Here is a 23,376-nt window from a genome sequence, read left to right as displayed (position 1 = left end):
AAACTTTTAGCAGTTTGACCAACCTTTATCACGGTTGTTGCGGTTATGTAGCTGTTTTAGAAACAAATCCTGATATTTTTTCGAAAGCTTTAAATTATTCCTGAATTTTTAAACAAAAGGAAATAATTTTCTTGTGATTTTAGGTGCAGTCTTTAAAGGATTTAAAGCATCTGGAAATAACCTAATGCTGTTAATCTGTGTTAAGCAACTTAGTTAACTGTTTATTTCTCTTTTTATAAATAAAGTTTATTCTAAAGTTAAAACTTCTGTTTTTGTTTCCAAAAAGCACTAATATCCTTTAATTAGAAAGTTTAATTTATGCCCGTTCTGTATAACTATACGGAATAACATTTTGTATTAAAAAATTGAAGCACAAAACCTCTCATCTTTTGCCAAGAACAACTCTACAGTCGTTAGTAATTTTCTTTAGAAAGTTATTAAACTAATTGATTATTCTATATTTACCTGTTCTCGTTTAACCTCCGCTTTACAATGTGGGCAAACAACGGGCCTTTTACCACATACTTCATTGTGGGCCTGAAATGCAAGAAACAGCCATTAGAGTAATGTTTCATTTAACAAAAATAATTCAGATTTATTTTTCATAGAATTTAGTTTGCAACATACGGTACATTTGCAACATAACATTTAGTAGCTTGAGTAATGAGAATTAATGTAATAAAATGAGAACTATTGTAATAAAATGAGTTAATATAATCAAATGAGAACTAATGTAATAAAATGAGTTAATATAATCAAATGAGAACTAATGTAATAAAATGAGTTAATATAATCAAATGAGAACTAATGTAATAAAATGAGTTAATATAATCAAATTTTCATTCACTTTAGTTCGGAGCGAATACTTCATTAATAACATTACTTTACAATAGTTAAATCTCTGATGTTTTATGTAGATGAGTCCATGTAATTGTTTTTCGTGGCTGAGTACAGTCTTGTCCATGTAATTCATGGAAGAATGGCTGCCAGAGCCTCAAGGAGGTTGGATTTCTACTTCCACCCCGATTGGTAGAGCACCCGAGGGTCTCCCATCCCTCTCCTCTACCACCAACCGCACAAGAGGACTTTGGGCTAGCATGTATTTAGAGTGACCCCATGCCGTACAAACACTAGACATTTACAACCATTCATTCCTTCTACGTGATTCGAACTCGGATTATTATAAATGGAGACTTGAATGCACGACACGAATGTTATAATACTAACAGTACTGAACGCGTAATATATACCTTATTCAATTCGGCGTTATTAAGCATAGCAGCTCCTAGAACCCCAACACGATATAGTTCAGGGTCCACAGGAATTTTAGACTTCCTCCTGCTCAGAAAACCAGTGATCCATTCGATATTTCTGTGCTGAATGAGCTTTCTTTAGACTACAAACCGGTCAGAATTCTATTGGACATCAGTTGTCATATCACACCAGTCAAAAGAGCCATTATCACTAGCTGGCCTAAGTTTGGAAAAGCTCTCAGCAACACTCATTATACTCTTCCAACAGTACACATAAAAAATGACATTGACAGTTTGGTTAAGAATTTTACGAGTTCCATCACTGATGTTCATAAATATGCCAGTAGAACTGCTAAAACCTCCACACCTCGCAGAAGTGTTGAGCTGAAGTACCTCATCAAAAAACGTAAAGCTGCTGGGAGACAGTTTCAAAGGATCAGGCATCCGGAAGATAAACAACAATTAAATAGATTGTACGATGCCGTTAGGAATCTTACAAATACAGAAACACGAAACGACTGGACTAGCTATCTGAACTCACTCTCTGTTGATGATAATTCCCTTTGGAGAGCGGCTTCTAGATTAAAAAAAATTGCATCAAAGCTATTCCTCCGTCCCTTAAAAGCCCGAAAGGGATCCATTACACCGAAGCTGAGAACACAGAACTCTTAACTACGCATCTGGAATCTCAATTTTGCACAAACAACTTTCACGACGCAACCACACAAAACATAGTCTCTGACTTTCACTCTAGGTACAAAATACACCCATTCGCCAACAAGATTGCTCCAGCTCGACTGTCGGAAGTTATAGCCTATATAAAAAAACCCAAACAGCAGAAAAGCCCAGGAATTGACAAAATCACTAACAAGATGATTAAAATGCTGCCTCTAAAAATGATCTTCAAGTTGACAAACTTTTTTAATGTTATACTTCGTTGGCAATACTTTTCAGCTGAGTGGTAAACGGTTCATATTTCTCAAGTCCCCAAATCATAAAAGCCAGCCAATGAGTCTGGTCCCTATAGGCGCATAAGTCTGCTACCATGCATAAGAAAGCTCATAGAAGCAGTTATCCTCAAGCGCGTAAAAAGTTATCTAGACAGAAAGAATATTCTGATCCTTTCACAATTCGTATTCCACAAGAATTTGTCAACGTATTATCAACTATATCGTGTTGTTGAACACCTTTCGGAGGGCTTTCACCAAAAGCAATTCACGGTAGGGTTGTTTATCGATATAAACAAAGCTTTCGATTGTGTTTGGTTGGACGCATTTATTTATAAAATTCCCAATATGGAGTTCCCAGATTACATTACACACATAATTACATCCTACCTAACAAGTAGACACTTTTTCGTTCAAATTCTGATACACTGTCAATTCGCTCTATTATTTTATCAGGTGTACCACAGCGGTCCTTACTTAGCACCACTTTATTTAATATTAATGTAAACGATATACCTAATACATCTCACACTACATTTGCAATGTATGCTGATGATACAGCGATCCTTGCACAAAATGCATTTCTTAGTCCATTTATTCAACATCTTCAAAGCCACATACACGCACTAGAGGCCTGGCTTATTAAATCGAAAATCGAAGTGGACAAGATCATTGCAGTTATGTTCACCAGAAAAAAGAACATTAAATAGCATCTGCAGTTATATGGAACAACTCTACCCTGGGCTAAGCAAGTCCCTTATCCCGCGGGGATCTTCACTAATTCACTCACTTAGACCCCATACATAGTACACTCTATTCTTCAGAAGTTTAGAGTTCGCAAAGCTAAACTATACTCCTTAATTGTTCGAAACAGCGTTCTATTAGTTCACAACAAGTTACTCATTTATAAGTCTATGTTGCGCCCCATTTTATGTTATGGCTGTCCAATCAGGAAGTATTCTTGTAAATCTGACAGAAAAAATCTTTAAACCTCATAGGACTGTGTTCGAGGCAGATCTCCAAAGCACCCTAGTACCGTTCGTAATAATATCATTCGTGGAAAACTTGATATTGTCCAACTAAGATCATTTTATTACCATCTTGCAGTTAAATTTCATGCAAAAGTGAGAACACTTAATCTTCCTGATTTCCGGATCTATAACTATCTGGATTAGCAGCATAAAAAGTGGCCTATGACCATATTTAATCCCAAGGTGTGATAATGGAATAATTAGGACTGAATGTCATTTTATTTATAATTTTACCTTCCTTGATTTGTATTTTTTTTACTGTATTGTCTGCTTATTAAATTTTTTAAACTTTACCACTACGACCGCTTGCATTGTGCACTTAGTACTTTTTGTTCCCAGCTCGATCAGCTTTCTGAAAAATCTCCTCCAAATAATTAGTTAACACTTATATTTAAAAAAATTAATGCAAATTTGTTATGTTATTTCTTAACGTACTATTCAGTTCATTATTTCGAAATTTTTAATCGTCAATTCGGCGTAGGGCACTGGGCCCAGGCACTCGGGTCTCTTAAACACCGTTCCACGTCAGTTGTGATTTTTTTCTATGGGGTGCCAAAGTGTTCGCGCTTACATTTCCCCAAGACTTAACAGCAGCTGTAAGTGCTCGAATCATCCACAATGGGTATTCTATCACGAGTGTGGCAGGAACTGGAATACTGCACAGATATTTGCCGTGTCGCCAGACGCCCCACATATAGAATAGCTATAGAAAGTTAGATAGCTATAGTTTCAGTGTAAGTTTGGTTTATCAACTAAAAATATACACAGCGTTTACAGGTATGCTTTCTTTTTCTCCCATTTAGTATGAAATATCCAATTTTTATCTAATTGCCAAAAGAATGATTGTAAGTTACAGTTTCATGACTATAACTATGTAGTTTCCATATTGATACAGCACATGTATTAACAGCTTAAAACATTTCAAAATGGCTTAAGGTTTCTTTTTCAACAAATGAGGAAAATAACCACCCTCATGTAAAGTGAAGGCGTTGCATCAAACGTATTTACTCAAGTTTTCTAACCAAATTTAAATATCAATAAATAAGGAATTAATTTGCTAATCACGAACCATATTTATAAATTATCTACTATAGTCATTGTTAAGGAGTTGTTTGAGTTGGAAGTAGGTAATAATACAAATATTGTTATGTAATGAAATACATTTACAACACAAAATAATAAAATCTTTCTTACGTCCATATCCTTGTAGACTACTTCATCTTGGCAAAAAGGGCAAGCTACGAGCCTTCGATCGCAAGTAGATGTCAAATGCTGCGCCAGTTCTCTTTTCGTTACCTGTAGTCCACAACTGCATGGACACGAAACTGGCACATAACCGCACGTTTCCAGGTGGGTCTGAAATTAAAAAGCCTTTGTATTATTTCACAAAAACAGCCATTCATCATTCATTAAAAATATTATTTAGATTTTTTAATAATATTTTATTTTTCTTTTACTTTGCATCAGCTGCTTGTTGGTGGTTTTTTACGGAGGTGATTTCGTACAATTTACGACTTTCAGAGCTGAGTGGATTTATTTACAACAAATAAAATTTTTTATATTTTCAATTTTCATCTGATTTTTGTTTTAGAATCTTTATAGTCGTTCCAAGTTAGTGACAATTATCTTTTTGTAAGACAGAATTTGTAAAATATGCATACATATCTTCAAATTAAAAAAAATTAACTTTTTAGATATTCCTGCTGTAGAATGGTCTTTCAAAAAAACTCTATTTTTTTAGCTTAATGAGCTAAAATTTTCACCTTAAATTGCTCTGAACAAGAATAGTACATTATTTCTAATTTTACTAAATTATTTTTTATTTCTTTTTCAGCTTACGCAATCTCTTTTACAAAAAAAAAAAAAAAAAAAAAAAAAAAAAGAGTATAGAACTGTTTACTGTTACTAGGAAATTATAATTAGGATGAACAGCACAGCTATTTTAGATATTTATTAATTTTTTATAAAATCCTGAAATCAGCGATGGAAAAGAAATCCCCCCCCCCTCGAAAAAAAAATTATTCATTTGAACAACAGAAAGGAAATGCACCAGCTGCAAACTGTTTGTACTGTGGGGACAAAGGACGTAAAATGCAATAAATTCAGACATCCGTCTCACTTCAACTGTTACTTGACAAGCTTGGACTCAAAAATTCATGTCAGTGCTAATGTCGGCACATTGTTGCAGCTGATTCACGCTATCTTCATATATGTAGAGAGAACCGAGATCGGTATAACATCGTAAAACTGGTGCAAATCACCAGAAGACCTGCATGGAATTGCTGGATGCTAACTCTTCTCCCAGCCTAGATTGGTTTGGTTTGGTTCGTTGAGGTTGCCGCAAAGCACACTAGGGCTATGCGCCTAAGGGGAAGGATGCCTTCGTGGAGAACGTTTTAAGGATAACTGCCTTAAGGATAACTGGATATACATGTTACATATGGGAAAGACCACGAAAACGCCCATGCAGCCGACCCTTCGCGTAATTCGCGCCCCGGGCTGAACTACCAGTGTTTAGCGACTTTTCCGCTCGGCCATTGCTTATCCCCCAGCTTAGAAGGCAATGCTACAGCTTTATAGTGCCGGCGTTATATAGATAGAATACAGAGTGAATGAAAATGAGTTTATTTGCCAGTACACGTGAGTTTTCGCCAGACAATCGTCTGCGAACTTTTTTTTTTATTTATTTAGTTTGACACAATGTCGGTAAATTTTTCGATATTCACTTTTGCTATAAGAAGTCTTTGAAAACTACATTCTAGAAATCTTCTCCAAAAAATGGAAGCTACAATTTCTCCAGCAAGTTATTTGACTTTAAACTTCTTGTCTTCAACACAACACTACAGAAACTATAGTAACACTTGCAAAGCCGTCTACAACTATAACACTACAGAGTCGTTTGTGATTTACGAATAATCCATGCTCATTCGGCAGATATTTTAAACATCTAATATAACATGTTATACAGCAAAGTAGCTCGATCATAATTTGGCAATTAATGGAGCAAAATGATTCTTTGGTCTCTTTATTCCAACATTCCACCAGTATATGCTTATTAATAAAAACTAGGGTCTCCCGCGTATGTCATGCTGATTCTCTACGTCATTCTTACAGGAGTGAAATGAACAGCCTTATTCCAAATGCCATATGTGAAAGAAGGAAACAAGTAAGTTTAATAAGAAAAGAGATATTAATAAATATATACCAAATTCAATTAACATCGAGAAATTAAAATTTTGAGAGCTAATTTTTAAAAAACTACTCGTGCGATTTTAACAAAACTTGGCATTTTGGCATAATTAGAGTTGTAGAATCGAAATATGAAAAAACTAGGTGTGCCATTTCGGAAAAAAATTCGATTTTGTGCCAGAATACCTATGTTAGAAGAATGTCATATATAAATCTAATATATATCCTAAGTCGCGCTTTCGAGACATAAAAAACGCAAGTAGAACCAGTAGAACGGAAAATCCAGAATTGTCTTTTTGTGTGTGTGCGTGTGCAAAGTATACATTCAGTCTATTACAAATCCGTACGCATGTTCGGCAACAATTTTTGATTTGCTACATGCGTACGACTGAATTGTTACATGCGAGTGTGATTCGAATCCTTTTCTGACATAAATATGTAATGTAACATGAGCGGCTTCAAGAGTATGAAGCATCGCTCGAAAACCAGGAAACATTGACTACAGTAATAATTCAAAAGGCTGTAAGCAGACATTAAGTCTCGAAATTTAATTCAATAAGCATCTACATTTCTCTCGTCATTAGTGTAAAAGCTATATTTATGCGACACGGACATTTTTATGAGTTGTGACTTGTGATTTAGAGTACATTATTCTCTTTAGGACCCTAATAAAAGGATATTGATCTATAAAAAGTCTGAAAGAAGCTTAACGAGAATAATTTATTGTTTCATTACTAAGGGATATGGTATTTGAAACTTGAACGGACTGCAAATCTCTTTTTTCATACGTATATCTGAAGCCCATATTATGAGTCTACATGTTTGGATACGTAATTAGACTTACATGACTACGTCAGTCTTAATAAAGCCAGGAAATAGTGTCTCAGATGATACACGCGAATGACTATAATGCATGCCATTAAGACTAAAAGCAAATGCAAAAAATTAAATTTCATTGCATATTAAATCTTAGGTTAATTAATATAACATCTGGCATTTATATGTGTTTCTTTACAACCGGGCGAAAAAAATTGGCTAAAGGATACTTCTGAATAATAAAAAATAAAAAGCAGTAGCTATATAAAAAAGCAGAGACTGGGTTCAAGTACATCGAAAAACGCCACACAAACGAGCTTAACAATTTAATCCCAATTTTTGACGGACTAAAAGGAGGCTATGTCTGTTAACAGTTTGTAATTAAAATATTATCCGTATTACATTCTTTTCGACTTCCTGCCATAATAAAGTTTTCAGTTTTAGATATTTGATAATCAGGATTAAGTTTATTTTTTATGCATTCTCCTGCTCCTGATATAATACAATTTGAAGAGTCTTCTTTCGAAGTTTCTAAACTTTTTCAGCTGAAAAGATTAGCGTAAGAAAGATTAAATTCCGTTTAAACAATATTCTGTTCTCCGTCACATTACACAAGAACAAATTAGTCGAGACCAAATATTATGTGAGCCTCCAGGGGTTAAAGTCCAGTTATCCGAACAGGTTAACGACTCCTCCTGACTCAGTCCCGGATTCGGCCCCCAGACAGGGGTCAAATCTCTACAAGTAGATTTCAAAAACTTTTTTAACTAAGTGCTAAATTATTTACCCTTGGGTCTACTGAGGCAGATTATTCAGATAAATAGATAGACTTACTGTTATTCGTTTACCTGCTTCTAACAAATAATTTTAAAAAAAAATACGAAAAAGTTCAGATTCAGATTTTAGCGATAGCTCATAAGGATTTGTTAAGGTTTTTTAAGCTCTCTCTGAGGTCGCAGTTTACCAGTCTGCGGTTGCACTCACTCCTGCTGGTTTTATTATTAAACACCATTCTCACTTACGTAGTATACGATTCAACAACAAAATTACAACAATTTTAAAAGCAGCATAGGTTAATAATTCCCGATGCAGTGTTAAGTATTGGCATGCGTTTTTCTATCTTTTTCAGTATTTTCTTAGTTCATCATGTCAATGTTCAGTTTTTTTTAGTAAGATGGCTCACAACACTTGTGTCTTTTGTATGTTAATTTTATTTCTTAGATATCATTCTTCACGTTTTCTTCATATAAACTTCAATTCAACGGCAAAATCAGAAAATATTTAAAAACAACATATCTTTATAGCTGTTTTTATATAAAAATAAAATACTGTACGGAGATAAAACATATTTTATTCCGTACAGTTTTACCATTGTTCGCTTTCAAATTATTAACCTTGTTAATCAAAATTCGTCAAAGTTTATATTTTATTCCGTACAGTTTTACCATTGTTCGCTTTCAAATTATTAACCTTGTTAATCAAAATTCGTCAAAGTTTTACTAAATATGAAATGTAAAAATTATAAAGTCAGCTTCCAGGCGCACACGATTGGGTGGACGACGACATTATTCAAAATTTAATGCCTCTAGTTACCGTCGTTTTTTCACAATACGAGGAACGTACGTGCATACATAGACGCAGATTCTTCATTAATTTCTTTAAAGATAATACAGGTTGATAGTATTTGGTGGCAACAAAAGTGATTCGCCGTTTATAGTGGAAGACGCAAAATCCCGTTTCAAGACTTAATGCCCCATTCGAGCTAACAATAAGCATAACGATTAAAAGGTATACTGTGGAGTAGCAATATTCAAACAGGAATCTGATATTAATATCCATTATTATCAAAGAGTATTGTTACTATATAAAGATTGAGAACTTTTCAGAAGACGAAATGTGTTTCCCCTGGACCAATAAAGCTTTTGACTTTATTTTATTTTTGAATGTTGTTATTTAGAGGCGACGGGTTTACGAAAGAATGTTTCATCGAAAAGCAACAATAACAGCAACATGTTTGCGGCCGGTATTAAATGTAAAAAAGTATGAAAAAATGAAAATGAAAAATGTGCGCAAGACAAGAGACAATAAAATTTCGAGGTTACTCACCTCCAGTTCTTTGAGAAGAAGCGTCCTTTTGCATCCCCTTTTCTTCTGTAGACAGTAGACAGCCAAGTCTAAGATCTTATCCTTGATCTCTTTATCGGCGACGAGCTACAAAGAGGACAAGAAAAAAATGCAATTAGTCACCACTTAGTAAGCTTCTTCCATCCGCTTAGCACATTGATTAGTGTTTTTGTGACTCGCTAACAATGCCTGCATTAATCTTTCCCGGAAGAGATCTTCATCTAGGCATAATTTTGCGATTTTCAACCCTAGAGGTAAATGGAATCTATATTTTGTAAACTGGTGTAATGTTTCTTATATGTTATCAGTCTAAAAGCCAGAAATTTGAAAATAATATCACGAACTTGCTAGTTTTATTATTAAACACCATAAAAATTGGTTTGATACAAAATTTTGAACGAGTATTGTATCAAAATCGTTCAAGTTAATTAAAGCATTTAAGGAAATAGTTCTGAAGAATAGCAGATATTCTCTGAATAAACATTATAAATGTTTAATTTTCATTGAGAAAAAGGCGTAGATAACTTTTTTCCTAATAAAACTAATTTTATTTACTAAAAATTTGTCAAATCATACATAAACAGTAATAATAATGATATAAAGGGAAAACAACGATCTTTCTGCTCGATTAATGATGCAAAGAATCTATGCCAAAGTGAAACGAAATGGTGAAATTAATAAGCAAAATGAATTCCACAAAAAGAACGCAATGAATGCAATATGCCACATCTTATTAAGCAATAAAAAATAAATACATATTTATGATTTCTTGTTCGATCTATAATTTCATACTCCAGAAAAAAATATTTCTCTAAATCATATAAATATCATTCTATGATGTATCATACCACTATTCTATGATGCAAAAATTAAGGACGAAGTCGAAAAATTAGCATATCAGCTGAACGAAGAGGCAGAGCGGACAGAAACCCCAATCAGGAGATTAAGTAAGGTGATGTACGGTATCACATGCGCAGATATGCAGGTAGATGTAATGGGGGAGTGTCTGAGTAGTATAAAGCATGTTGTCGGTGTAAGATCAATATTTCTGGCAAAGAGATTGCACGTCGTATAGCAGTTAAAATAACACCGAGTTGCTGCCTCAGCGAGAAATGGCGAATAATCAATCTGTTAGACGACATCTGGATACTTTTACACGAGGTCGAACCATTGGGAAGTTGGAGGAAGGCCGCAGTGTGACAAGTGTGGCTGCAGAGTTCGGAATTGCTCACAGCATCGTTTCACGACTTTGGAGACAATTTCAAACTACAGGAACAGCTATCCAGGGGTTTAGTAGTGGTCGTCCACGAGGAACCACACCCGCAGATGACCGGTATATTGCCTTACAGGCCAGAAGAAACAGGCGACAGACAGCGGGAGAAATCGCTAGACACACAACACAGGCGACTGGACGACCGATATCGCGTTTTACCGTGGCCAGAAGACTGCACGGTGGTGGTCTGTTTGCACGACGCCCTGTACGGTGTGTACCTTTAACGCCTGCCCATCGGAGAAGGCGTTCTCTGTGGTGCCGGAAACACCGGAATTGGAGAGACAATGAATGGGGACGAGTACTCTTTACAGATGAGAGCAGATTCAGTCTGAGTAGCGATTCTCATCGCATACTCATCTGGAGAGAGCGGGGAAGCCGCAATCATCCCTCGAACATCATTGAAAGGGTCAGGTATGGAAGTGGCGGTGTTCTCGTTTGGGAAGGCATCATGCTTGGTAGTCGTACAGACCTTCACATCTTCGACGCAGGTTCAGTCAACGGGACCCGTTCTTGTAACGAGATTCTTCTTCCATATGTGCGTCTTTTTAGAGGCGCTATGGGTCCGCAGTTCCTTTTCATGGACGACAATGCACCATGTCATCGCACAGTAGCTGCCGAACAGCTCTTAGAGAGTGAGGATATTGAACGTATGGATTGGCCGGCAAGATCTCCGGATCTCAATCCCATCGACCATGTATGGGATTTTCTAGGCAGACGCTTGGCAGCTCGTACCTTACCACCAGTAACGATTCCGGAGCTTCGATTGGCGCTGCAAGACGAATGGGCAGCAATGCCTCAACAACTCATTGACACCCTCATTCTCAGCATGGGCAGACGCTGTGAAACCTGCCTAGCAGTCAGGGGAGATCATATCCCCTTTTAAAGACCGGATGTTTCTTGCTGGACACTCACAGGGATGTTTCGGCCTTCAGTCGCATTGCGCTCCATGCTACTTTTTCAATAAAGCTTCTTTTTATCCCTCTGATTTCTCTTTTAGTAAGTGTTGCTTACATTACTCATGTCCTTACGTATTGGGGATCTTACGATATTAAATGTGTTGATTTGGAAAGCTTTTGTACAAAGTTATATTGAAAAAACCGTCTCATCCTTAATTTTTGCACACCAGTGTATATGGCATTAGGCGTTCAGAAGAACTTTCTGCTATGCTTAGATCGAAGGGGTAGTTAGTATGTAATCAAGGTACTTGAAGACTATCCATGTAGAGACATTAGGATTTTTGGAAGCCGGTGAGATGAAAAACTATCAACCACCTTCACCGGGAATCGAACCACGGACCTCTGAAATACCGGCTCAGTGTTCTGACCACTACACCACGAAAGCACGTCAGGAAAGTGGGAGAAATACCTTATATCTACTTCAAGAAGTTGATGGGAATGGGACTGACTAGTATGTTCTAGCTAAATAAGATAGAACACAGTGATTTTTCTGTTTATAGGACTCTGGTTCAATGCTGTAATTTTTAAAATGTTACATATATTACGAAAAAGGATACTTTTCCGTTTTGCCTGCGCAAACGATAAAGTTGCCAATAATGGTACAACTGATGTCAAATGGAATATCTTCGCTGGTAACCTTATACGCCTCAGTTTCAAAACAAGTCGCAGCCATTTCTTATCAGTTGATTGTTTCTTTTAATACTGTCATACAATTACATAGAATTTTTGCAACATAGTTAAATTTTATCCCCTAAGACCATTCGCTGTAATTAAGTCAATTAGAATGCAATCACACCGCTCACCCAAAGGCGAAAACACAGAAAAGGCAAAATCAAGTGTTAAATTCATCAATTCTAATGAGAGTGCACTAGCGAAGTAAAGCAATGCGGTTTTACATAATTTCTGAGTAAGCTATTCGTACTAATTGAAATAATTCTACAGCTAACACAGATAAAGAAACGCGTAAGTTAACAGAAGGCACCGCTCGTGCTTATAGAATAGTCAGCATTTATGGCTTTAATTAAAGGTAATGAAATTGACTTAACTAAATAAATGCTAAAACAGATAAAGAAACGCGTAAGTTGGCTCTGACCTAAGGTCGGCGTGACAATGCCGTAAAATACAGCTCTTAGCTTAGCAACGTGGCCATCAGCAGGAAAAACAAGCTCTGATTCTAACCTGTAAAACCTTCTTTTAAATACTATCTCCTTTCTACCTTGTTAAATACACATGAACTAGAAATTTACATTTGGCAGAAAAATGAGAATGACAGAAAATAAAATTAACAGAAAATAAAATTAACATAAAATAACTGGTTGTTGAAACTAAATGAAACATTTATAGCAGTGGTGCCCAACCTTTGGCCTATCGCTAGCACATTTCCAAAACATCAACACTTTTGTTAAACATATTTCCAATCTTATGAGATACATCTGAAATATTGATGATGTCTTGTCTATGACAAAGTGCAATTATGTTCCAAAGCTGTCAAAGACAGCTTTTGCAACCTCGGCAGCTCTATCAGTATAATGCAGGTCCACTGGGTCTTCAATGCCGATGTTAAACAGTCTGGCCTGGATTGCTGGGCAGCTGAAGATCTGATGGCGACACAGTAGGATGTCATCTGGCAATGAGGACAAATGTTGGTGTAACTACGCTGTCCGTCTGCAGAAATCCTCATCCCTTTTAAGTGATTTGTCCTAAGTCTGATTATGATAGTCGATATGGCTCTGTCACAGTTCAATTCCGGGATGGAGTTTTCCTTAACTTGACCGATTAGTCTTTGGCTGGCAACTGCATTGGCATCAACGAGGGTTAGGCAGTTGGATGGCTGAGGAGAATCACGGGATGCCTTTGCAAGCTCATCGGCCTTCTCATAACCAAAAATATTTACATGAGCCGGTATCCATTGTAAGATGCAGGATCTTTCTGAATCTGAAATATTAATTTTAGCAAATGGGTTTGAGATGAATAGTAATATTGGTTGAACTTTTATGAAAATCAGAGAAGCAGAGTTCAAAATTATTTTTCAGTGCGTTTAGGTTTTCCGAGTATTTCTCTGTTTCAATTGCCTTGTGGTTATTAATAAGGCTTGATAAATTCTGAAAATGGGTGAAATTTTTTTTTCATCTGATTTATCTACAAATTTAACTTTATCTGAAAAGCAATTACAGTCCCAGTCAATTAAAAAAGTGTTTTTTTTTTTTTTTTTTTTTTTTTTTTTTCCTTTTCCCTGAAGATTTCGTTCAATTGGTTCAGTTTAGCTGTTATATCCGTGAGAAAATGCAGATCAGATAACCAATCGTCCAATTCTTTATAACTTTTGTTTCCGGATTCCCAAAACTGCTTTATTGACGAAAGAAGTTATGCAAATCGTTGAGTACTTTTTCCCTGCTGAGCCATCTAACATCGGAATGAAGCAATAAGATTCCATGTTCGCTATCAAGTTCATAAGTCAGCAATCAATTATTTTATAACGTCAAATCTCTTATGACTATAAATGCTTACCATATTTTAACAATTAAGAAAAATAAATGAATGGTTATTTTTAAAATATTTTTTGTTCATAGTACCCAATCGGGCTGGCGAGCACATACAAAAAGATCGGCGAGCACAAGGTTGGGCACCGCCGCCGTATAGCATTATGTCAGATTTCTTTGAAACGGAGAAAACTATTATTTTAAGCTTCATATTTTAAAAAATATAATAACCAAATAAATATATTTTTGCTGTCAAAATAAAATATATGCTATAAAAATTATTGTAACTTATTAGCTATTTTATTAATAAACAAATCATCTTCAACAAAAAATAAATTTTTTTGGATTTAATTCTTGGAAGGGGTTTAAATGTTTCTAGTTTAGAACTTCATTAATTTAATATTCCCTTTTGCGCATGGGAGGACAGATTTGGAATAAAAATTAATTATGATTCGTTATGTGTGATTTCTGAGCAGAGATTTATTTTACAGTTTCAATATTTTTGCTATAGAAAACAGAATTCAGAAAAAAGTAAATGATTCATTGGATTTCTAAACAATGTATTTTCGAAACGTAGACACGTAATAATAATCAATATATGAAAAGAAACTCAAACTTACCATTTTTACTGATATAATATGAACGTTTTACGTGTGCCCCCATTAAACACAAGACACACAGGCGATAGGCGAGTTCCTTTTGTAACATTTTCTTGTCAGTTGTTATCATAGTAGCATTGAAGTATTTCTTGAGTGCCACTGGTATTGTTAACAATGATGATACTTAACTAAAACAGGAATTTTAATATACTCGTAGAAGAAGAAATCACACGGTGTTAGATCAGAAGACCCGGGTGGCTCTGTCACGAAAAGCATGCGCCGAATTCTATAAGAGCTGGGATTTGCACCGTGTCCCGACGGGCAAAAATTAAGATATTTTAGTGCATGAGAAAACTTGTTGAGGTTTTACGTCCCTGCCTCCACGTATCAATTACTATTGTATGCGTAATGTTTTTTAAAATACAATGTTTTGAAATCTGATGCGTCATTGATACTAGCGATTTATACCGAGATTGTGTTTTTAATGAATCTGCATTTATTTTTAAAGAACGAAGCAATACAAAATAGCTTGAAATATTTAGAGGAGAGTGATTTTAAGACTCACTGAGCCGCATTATTTTTCTTTATATCTTCGGTTAAGCAAAGTTAATTAAACTTTGTTTTAATGATGATTAACTTAAATACTATTAGTGTATTTAATTTTCTGTATTGTTAGTGTACCTCCTTCTGTTGCTTCAGAAATTGATCTTGCGTGCAGAGAATATGCCTAGAACTTCTAATTTCAATTCAATTAATTAATAATCAATTCCTCAATTAATTAATCATCACGTCTTTTAAATCTGCAATCAAAATTTAAGTCAAGCATATTATGCGATACCATAGTCACAAGATACTGAATCCCCGAAAATATATGTATTGAATTTTTCTCATTCTAGATCTAATACATCCTCTTTGTATCTTGTAAAGCTGTGTCAAATGTGTAAATCTATTCAACGTCTAGTAGTAATTACACCACTTGCGTTCTCAATGTACATGAGGTTTTTTACCTCTGGGCTATGGTTTACAACAGATCATTAGTAATAAAAGATAACCTGAATAAATTTAGAGGTCACTCTTGCATCTGCGATGTTCGTTATAAAAACATTTCACATTAGAATTGATGGTTTATTCTTTACCTAGCTTGTTTAAAAGGTTAATCTGTAGATTCCATTGTTCTCAATGAAAAAAAAAACATAAGACTAGTAGTTACTATTCATCAGTCATACGATGGTTATCGGAATGATGATCTTCATTTAGTACAGCAAAATTATGCTATTTAGACTTTAATACTCTTACAGCTAACCAATAACAAAGCACAGGCTGCTAAGAAAATTATCAAGTTGAATTTTGTCACTAGATTTGTACATTTACGGTTCATGTCGCTGTTGAACAGGGACAGGATTGATTTTTTTTAAACAGTTTTTCATGTACGCAAAAAATCTGGTATGGACACCACATTACTTCCTTGCAAGGCCTATTAAATTATGCACATTTTTGCTGCAATTTAATTTATTTCCTCGAATTATTGTAACTTAATTAATCGATCGCTCGAGGCAAGTTGAAAATGATATAAAAAAATTGCAGATTTTGAAATCAAATATCCCGGTCAATTTTTGTCCTATGAGAGTCAAACTTCATAACACACAAACACAACGTCAAACACAACGGTTTTGGTTTTCATATCCTAGGATTTCATATATTATCGAAAATAAAATAATAAAAAAATATAATTAAATTTAAATATTTACATACGTTTGGTACTGCCGATAACATAATAAAAAACAGATGCGCATAGCTAGATACTATAATTGTCACATACACAAAATTTCCACGTTCTACGGCTAATCGTTTTTGAGTTATGCGAGATATATACATACGTACAGACGTCACAAAAAATCTCTTTTGATGCCTTTTAAATCCATTTTACAATTCATTAAAAAAAATGTCCTTTATTCTGTCCGTACGGAAGAAAGGATCAGAAGATAGGAGACGAACTCCTGTCCTGGTTCCTTTCAGAAAAATCGTCTCTCCAGGAGACCATCCAAGAAGGCGTAGTCCTGGCGGTCTCCTCTCGGCTTTATGCACAACGTTAGACGAAAGTCAGACAATAAAAAGTACGAAGTCACCTTTGCAATCGAACATCACTCCCGTCGCAACGATTAAATTCGATGTGATGTTGTTCCATCCGCTAAGTCAGTCCCTCAGCAGACGACCGAATGGAGCCAATCCCCCGAGGAAAGCCTCAAATCTAACTATCTTGCGACCCCACAGCCAAAAAACAGACAAAACAGTACCATATGGTCCCTGGCAAGCCTGAACCATCCTCCGAATGAACATAGGTTCTTGAAATACCGCCAGGAAAATTTAGTAATTTATGTCAGGCAAAAGAACAAATACATCGTATTCAAATTTTGACTGGGTTAATTGAAATAAAATAATGTATACATAATTAACAATTATAATTGCATTACTCTAATTAGTTTATTTAAAGCATTTATTTTTCATTTCATTGTAAACTTCCAGAAAGCAGAAAAATACGTGGAGGAAAAACCCATAAAAATGTTAGAATTTTTTTTTTTTTTTTTTTTTTTAATTTAGAAATAAAAGCAGAGTTCTTAAAAGCAAAAATATGCAGTTTAAATTTGATTTATTTTAGATGGATAATATTTTATTTTAACTTGATGCCTTTCTGTTTTACCTTCTACTAAGAACAACTTAAATAAAAAACAGTTTTCTCGTGAATATTATTTGCTACTTTACTGATGCTATATTCTTTGCAACATGATTTGAAACAGCGCCATTTATATTTACATTTACATATTTGTTTCATTTATATGTTCTTTCTTTAATAATAAACCGTGAGGCATAGAGAAGTTTTATTTAATTACTTTCATTCATTCCAACCAAAGAATAATAACTAAAGTTTTCGACACTTTTCAATGAATGTATTTAAAACTGGCTAATTTTCGACTGCTAGCATTATATTAAAATTATATTCAAATATATTCAAACTGAACTGTTTGAAAGTCACTGTTAAGCACAGATCATTCCTAAATTTTTGGACGAGAAGCGATTCGCTTTTTAGTATTTCAATTAATATACATTTTTTAAGAGTATTTATACTATATTCTTCACCAGATAGTATAAATTCTTATCCATGTGCTGAAAAACAGCGTATAAAGCTTAAAGTATGTTAAAATAAAGAGTCAAGAACAGGGAGGGAATTATGTTAATGACCTTTGTTTCTTTCAAAAGACACTCGAGCTCTCACTGGCAGAACTTATTAATGTATCGCGGTCAAAATCTCTGCATTTCTGATCATTTGGCGACTATTGACCTGACGCATGGTCGAATTCCGCAACTCGGGTACATGCTTCCAATTCTTACTTCCGTTTTCGATTGAATTTAAGAGACAAACATTTCCGTCTTAAGATCTGCATATTTTTTTAAAGAGCTCTTGACGTGTCATTGGTAAAAATAGACTAGTCTATAGTTTATTTCTTTTTTTTTTTTTTTTTTTTTTTTTGAATTAACAGCAAAAAGTCTATGAAGTTTTTAATATTTTTTTTTTCTGTTATTCATGCAATAACCAATAGCAAAGAAATGAACATCAGAACAAAAATATCTATTCAAACAGCAGTACATATTAACTGTAATTCTGTTTTAAAATTTAGTAGTGTACGTTTTCAAGCCAAACTCAAGTCCCTAATGCAATATTCTTTTCTTCCTTTTCATAGTTCTGCATTGTTTCACGGTATGGAACTTAAATACCAAATAATTAATCACATAATAACTAATTGTAGTAAAGTTATATTTAGAATCTTTTTCGTTACAGGACAAGCCCACCAGCGGCCGAGCGGTAAAGTCTCTGAACACTGGTAGTTCGGTCCGAGGTTCGAATCCCGCGAACGGGCTGGCTGCATGGGGGTTTCCGTGGTTTTCCCCATGTGTGACGTGTATATGAGCCAGTTTCCCTTAGAAAGTCCTCCACAAAGGCATCCCTCCCTTTAGGTAGATACCCCTCGAGGTATTGCCATAATCACACACACGCGTTACAGTACAACAAATGCAAAGCAGTTTTCTTTAGAAAAATACTGTTGAATAAAAATAAATAACGGTAGGCTTTTTCTCTTTTAGTGTAAAGTGCCTCTGGTGTTTAAATGCGTAGGATTAATAATGGAAGTGCGAGGATGTTGCAGAACCAATAAAACAAACAACAGATTTACACACGCATCTATTTTATTTTAATTTAATTTTTATTACACTTATTCACTCAATAATTAGTCGATGATATGAGAAATAGATACATAATTTAAGATGTCTGAAATTACGAGCATATTCCTACTAAATGTTAAATCTATAAATTTATTGCCGAGTGTACTTGGATAGTTACTTGGCACCATATGGAGATTAGAATGCTGTTTCATAAAATCGAATTCTTTTTCATTTGATATAAAATATCCTAATTAATTTGACAGGAGTATGGCATTCAAGAAGCAGAACGCTCTGGCCGGCTTACTCTTGTTGGTGAACCCTTATTACTTTTCAAAATATTTCGTTTAACTCATAATTAAAAACATTATTTTTTTCTTTATTCAAACTAGCTAATTTTTGTTGCCTGATAGTTATTGTAAAAGGGCAAACAAAATATAGGGATCTATATTTAAGAAGAGAAAACGGTATTTATGAATAGAAAATATATATGCAGGGCTAGCAGAGGAAGGATGCCTTCATACAGGACATTTTAAGAGAAACTGGCTCATTCACATTACACGTAAGGAAAACCACAGAAACTAACATATAGCCAGCCTGAACTACCAGTGTTCAGTGGCTTATCACTGCCCCACTAGTGGATTCCAATGATAAAATTTACTCATATGCAACCATTCGAGAGCTTGTTAAGGAGTTAGATGTTAGTGCGATGTCCATTAGACTTTGAGGTCATGGGCAACTTTTTGCGATTTTCCCATTATTCTCTTGCTATTTTAGCTCAAAAATTTCTTGCAACACTGGTTGGGAGCTATATAATGTGGAAGATTTTGTTAACTAATAATCTGACTCCTAAAATGCACGCTCAGTCATTGGTTTAACTCACTCGCTCACCTTTTCACTAAAGTGAAAGAGTTCCTGAATAGGCTGAAAGCGCTTGAAGATAACTTTAATTGATAAACTTTAATTGATAAAATTTAATTTACTTGATAAACTTTAATTGAAGGAAAAAATCACAACTCGAAAATAGGATGGTACTTTCTTGCATAATTCAAGAGTTTTGAAAGAAAAGGAAACACCGTAAATCAGCAGGATTAAGGGCTTAAGATATCTAGGTCGAAATTTGAAAAACCTAGCACTTGCTGGTATATAAACAATTTCGTTAAGAAATATTTAATGGCTAAATGTATAAAACATCACACATTATGCAATAAGTAAGATATAATGTTTTGGGCAAAAGAATTTAATGCAATAAAATCCCTCTTAAAGCCGCGGTAAAAAACTTTCTGTATATTATGCAATAAAAGGTTTTGCATCAATACAAAATATGCTGGAAATAACTTAGTTTCATTTTCAAAAGTTATAACAGAAAAAGCACATTTTTTCGACGCAATCGAAGAAATTAGCATAAGAACAAATGAGGAACTATGATTTATCTCCCAATAATTATACAATAAGAAACGTTCCGCATAGTTGAGGTATGTAGTTTATGGCGTCATATATTTTGTCGATGACATTCCAACAATTCAAGGGCAAATCTCATTGCATTTTGACGAATGCATTGTCCGGCTGCTGTCTTATTTATAAGCAAGTATTTAAAGCGAAAGGGGGGAGGAATTTTGGTTATTTGCCGTTATTTACATAAGAAGTATCTCATTTTGATTGTTTTAAAATAATATTTTAGAAGTACAAGCTTCCCAACTTACCTCTTTTTGATCTGGAAGCGGGAAATATTACGAAAACCTTTGAAACATTATGCTAATATTTTGTTTCATTTCTGCTTTTAGATAATCAGGAATTTTCCCTTCACCGTTAGTGCTTATCTTTCCTCTACTCGGCTTTCGTAAGGTCTTTGCTCCCTTTAATTTATTTCTACTTTACAAAACTGAAACTGGACATGCAGAGTTTTGGAAATGTATAGCGATACATTTGTCCTGCATGTCCAAAACCATGCATACGAGTTGGTTGGTTAATTCAGGCAAAACACGTAACAGTTATCTGCTGAGAAAAGCAGAGCTTTCGTGGAAAACTTCCTTAGAGAAATTGGCTCTTATTTGTGTCACGCGTGGAGAAACCACTGAAACGTCATGTAGCCAGTCATCCACTGGAATCTCACCCACCCAAAATTTAACGAACTAGTGAAATAATAAACAAATATGTAAAATTAACCTATGGTTTGAAAATATATTTTTTCTTGCACAAAATGCAGAATAAACTCGTTTGCAAGTGAGAGGGCAATTTCATGAACTCTGTATCTTAAACTCCTTATCTTCCATTCCAACATTTCGGAGCTTATTCAAGATTTTGGAAACATTAATTTCGGAAAAAAATTCCTCTACACGGCAAAAGTTATTTTTAAAAACTAGACCCAATGAAAAATGGAAAAGCATTTAGTAACTCCTTCATATGTATGCAGTAAAAAAGTGTGATTGATTGTTTATTGTGATTGCTTGTATTGATGATGTAGAACGCAGACGGTTGAATCCGTAATGAACAGCGAGAATTTCATGCGCAGTATGCTGAAGTGCCGAACCATAATGAATACGAAACTGGCAGCCGAAACAGATAAAATCTTTTATTTCAATCAAGAGATATCAGTTTTAATCTAAGTCTATAATTTTAAAACATCGAATAAAATAATTAACATTTAATATTTTGTTCACTAATATTTTAAAATATCGAATAAAATTCCCAGGATGTTTTTATTAAAAGATTTAATAATTTTACCAAACTTTCATTGATAAGAGTCTCATTGAAGAATAAAAATTGGTGTTTTAATTTTCCTTCTGAAAAAAATTACTTTTATTTTCCTGAAATTAATTTTTCTTTCCTTTTAGAAAATGTCTTAAATACTAACGTAACTATCTTAAAATTATGTTTAAAGAATCTAATCAAATTGGTTCTCCAGATAAGTAGATAGAATTATTCCTTTTTCAAATGTCAGTATTCAGCGAATTCCAAGAATTTTGATAAATCCAACTAAAACAAACGGAAGCACTAACTGAAATAATCTGAAGCTTAGTTGAGTGCCAAATAAAGTTGATAATGTTTTATTATAACGAAATTTCACCGTTGGATCTTATTGATTTATATCAGATAAATGCCAATGTTTTAAAGCTCACGAACACGTTTCAGTTCTATTAAGCGAATATTAAATTTTTGTACAGTTTTCACTTTAAAGTGCGCCCACGAATACTTTTCAGTTGTATTAAGTAAATATTAAATTTTTCTACAGTTTTCACTATAAAATTTCTAAAGTGAAAATGCGATCAAATGTCGCAAAAGAAGCTACAAATCGAAACCTTTCTTTGAATTCAAACCTGGAACTATTTGGTAGTCAAACTTTAAGCAGAAGAATTGAATTTACTAGCCAAGCTTCATCCGATGACCAAAAACCTCATTTAAAAAAAAAATACACGTTAAACCAAAAATCGGAAACTTTTGTCAAATGATCTTTAATGAGAACGCATCGACTCCAAGATATATTAACATATTAAAAACACCTCATCGTACTGCATATAAAGTAATTTACTAAATTATTGACATCGAAACAACCTTCAGGCGTCTGATCTCTTTCCAAGGAAAACTGTTTGCAGAGACTTTAACGAGACGTTTTTGATTACATAAAAATCAAAAACCGTAGTTGCAAAGAGTGAAATATGGATTTATTCTCTAATTAACACACAAGAATACTTGTTTTAAAAAACCAAATAAGATTTAAACTTAAAACATCAAAAGTTGTTTCGATAAAAGAAGGGAAATGTTTCATTAAAAAAGGCTTAGGGGGACAAAAAGTGTTGGATATAACAAAGAGCGAAAAATATGGATTTAAAAGAAAAATTTCTTCGGCTTGTTATAGTAATGTTGTTGTTGTTCCCAAGCTCACCTGTTTGGCGATAGTTAGCGCAAGACCACGACATTCATCGTGGGAAGACGTCAAATGAGCCTGTTGTTGGCAAGAGCTTTGAGCACTCTATAGGTGACAGCCTGACTTTAGATCAGTTCCGACCCTAATTTTGAAAGAGAGCACTCCAGGGGGGACGATTCCGAGTATCTTTCACCCCTCTTTCCCTAACGCCAACCTCTCGAAAGGACTTTCGACTTTCCGCTGCATATTTAGAGTACCTCCATGCCGCACAAGCGTTATATATTTACAAACATCCATACCTTTTCCAGAATTCCAACCCAAGCCCATCTGTCATAATAATGTTTTAGACCCAATGTTTCATCCGAATAACCCCGCACTTAGTGATAATAAAAAAAAAAAAACAGCCTTCAGTAAGATAAGGTATCCTTCCATACTTCGTGTAAATGGTTCAAATTTTGAATATTTAATAATAATAAAAGGAAAGAAAATGCTGTTATATTTAGTCACACTTTTGTTAAATTAGGTGACTGGCTTTTCATGTTTTTAACTTTGATAAAAAGTTATAACGATTTAGACTGACAACATTAGTGGTTCATGGAAAACAATTTTTTTTGGAGCTAAAAAAAATAGT

At 34.4% G+C, this 23,376-nt stretch overlaps 1 protein-coding gene across 1 annotated transcript in view; it reads right to left on the bottom strand.

Annotated features, from left to right (window-relative positions):
- Positions 1-23,376, bottom strand: part of LOC118185314 (uncharacterized) — a 107,774-nt gene that overhangs the window by 24,823 nt on the left and 59,575 nt on the right. Inside the window, exons 3-5 of the mRNA XM_085806862.1 lie at positions 9,343-9,447; positions 4,426-4,587; positions 466-537 (exon numbers count right to left, since the gene is read on the bottom strand). Coding sequence (XP_085662988.1) covers positions 466-537; positions 4,426-4,587; positions 9,343-9,447 — 339 coding nt within the window. The remainder of the gene's footprint in view (positions 1-465; positions 538-4,425; positions 4,588-9,342; positions 9,448-23,376) is intronic.

Source organism: Stegodyphus dumicola, chromosome 12 (assembly GCF_044657685.1).
Source record: "Stegodyphus dumicola isolate Sdum_Otavi_A_Nest chromosome 12, ASM4465768v1".
Taxonomy (NCBI): domain Eukaryota; kingdom Metazoa; phylum Arthropoda; class Arachnida; order Araneae; family Eresidae; genus Stegodyphus; species Stegodyphus dumicola.
Note: the sequence above shows the minus strand (reverse complement) of the source record. Positions and strands in the feature narration are given on the sequence as shown.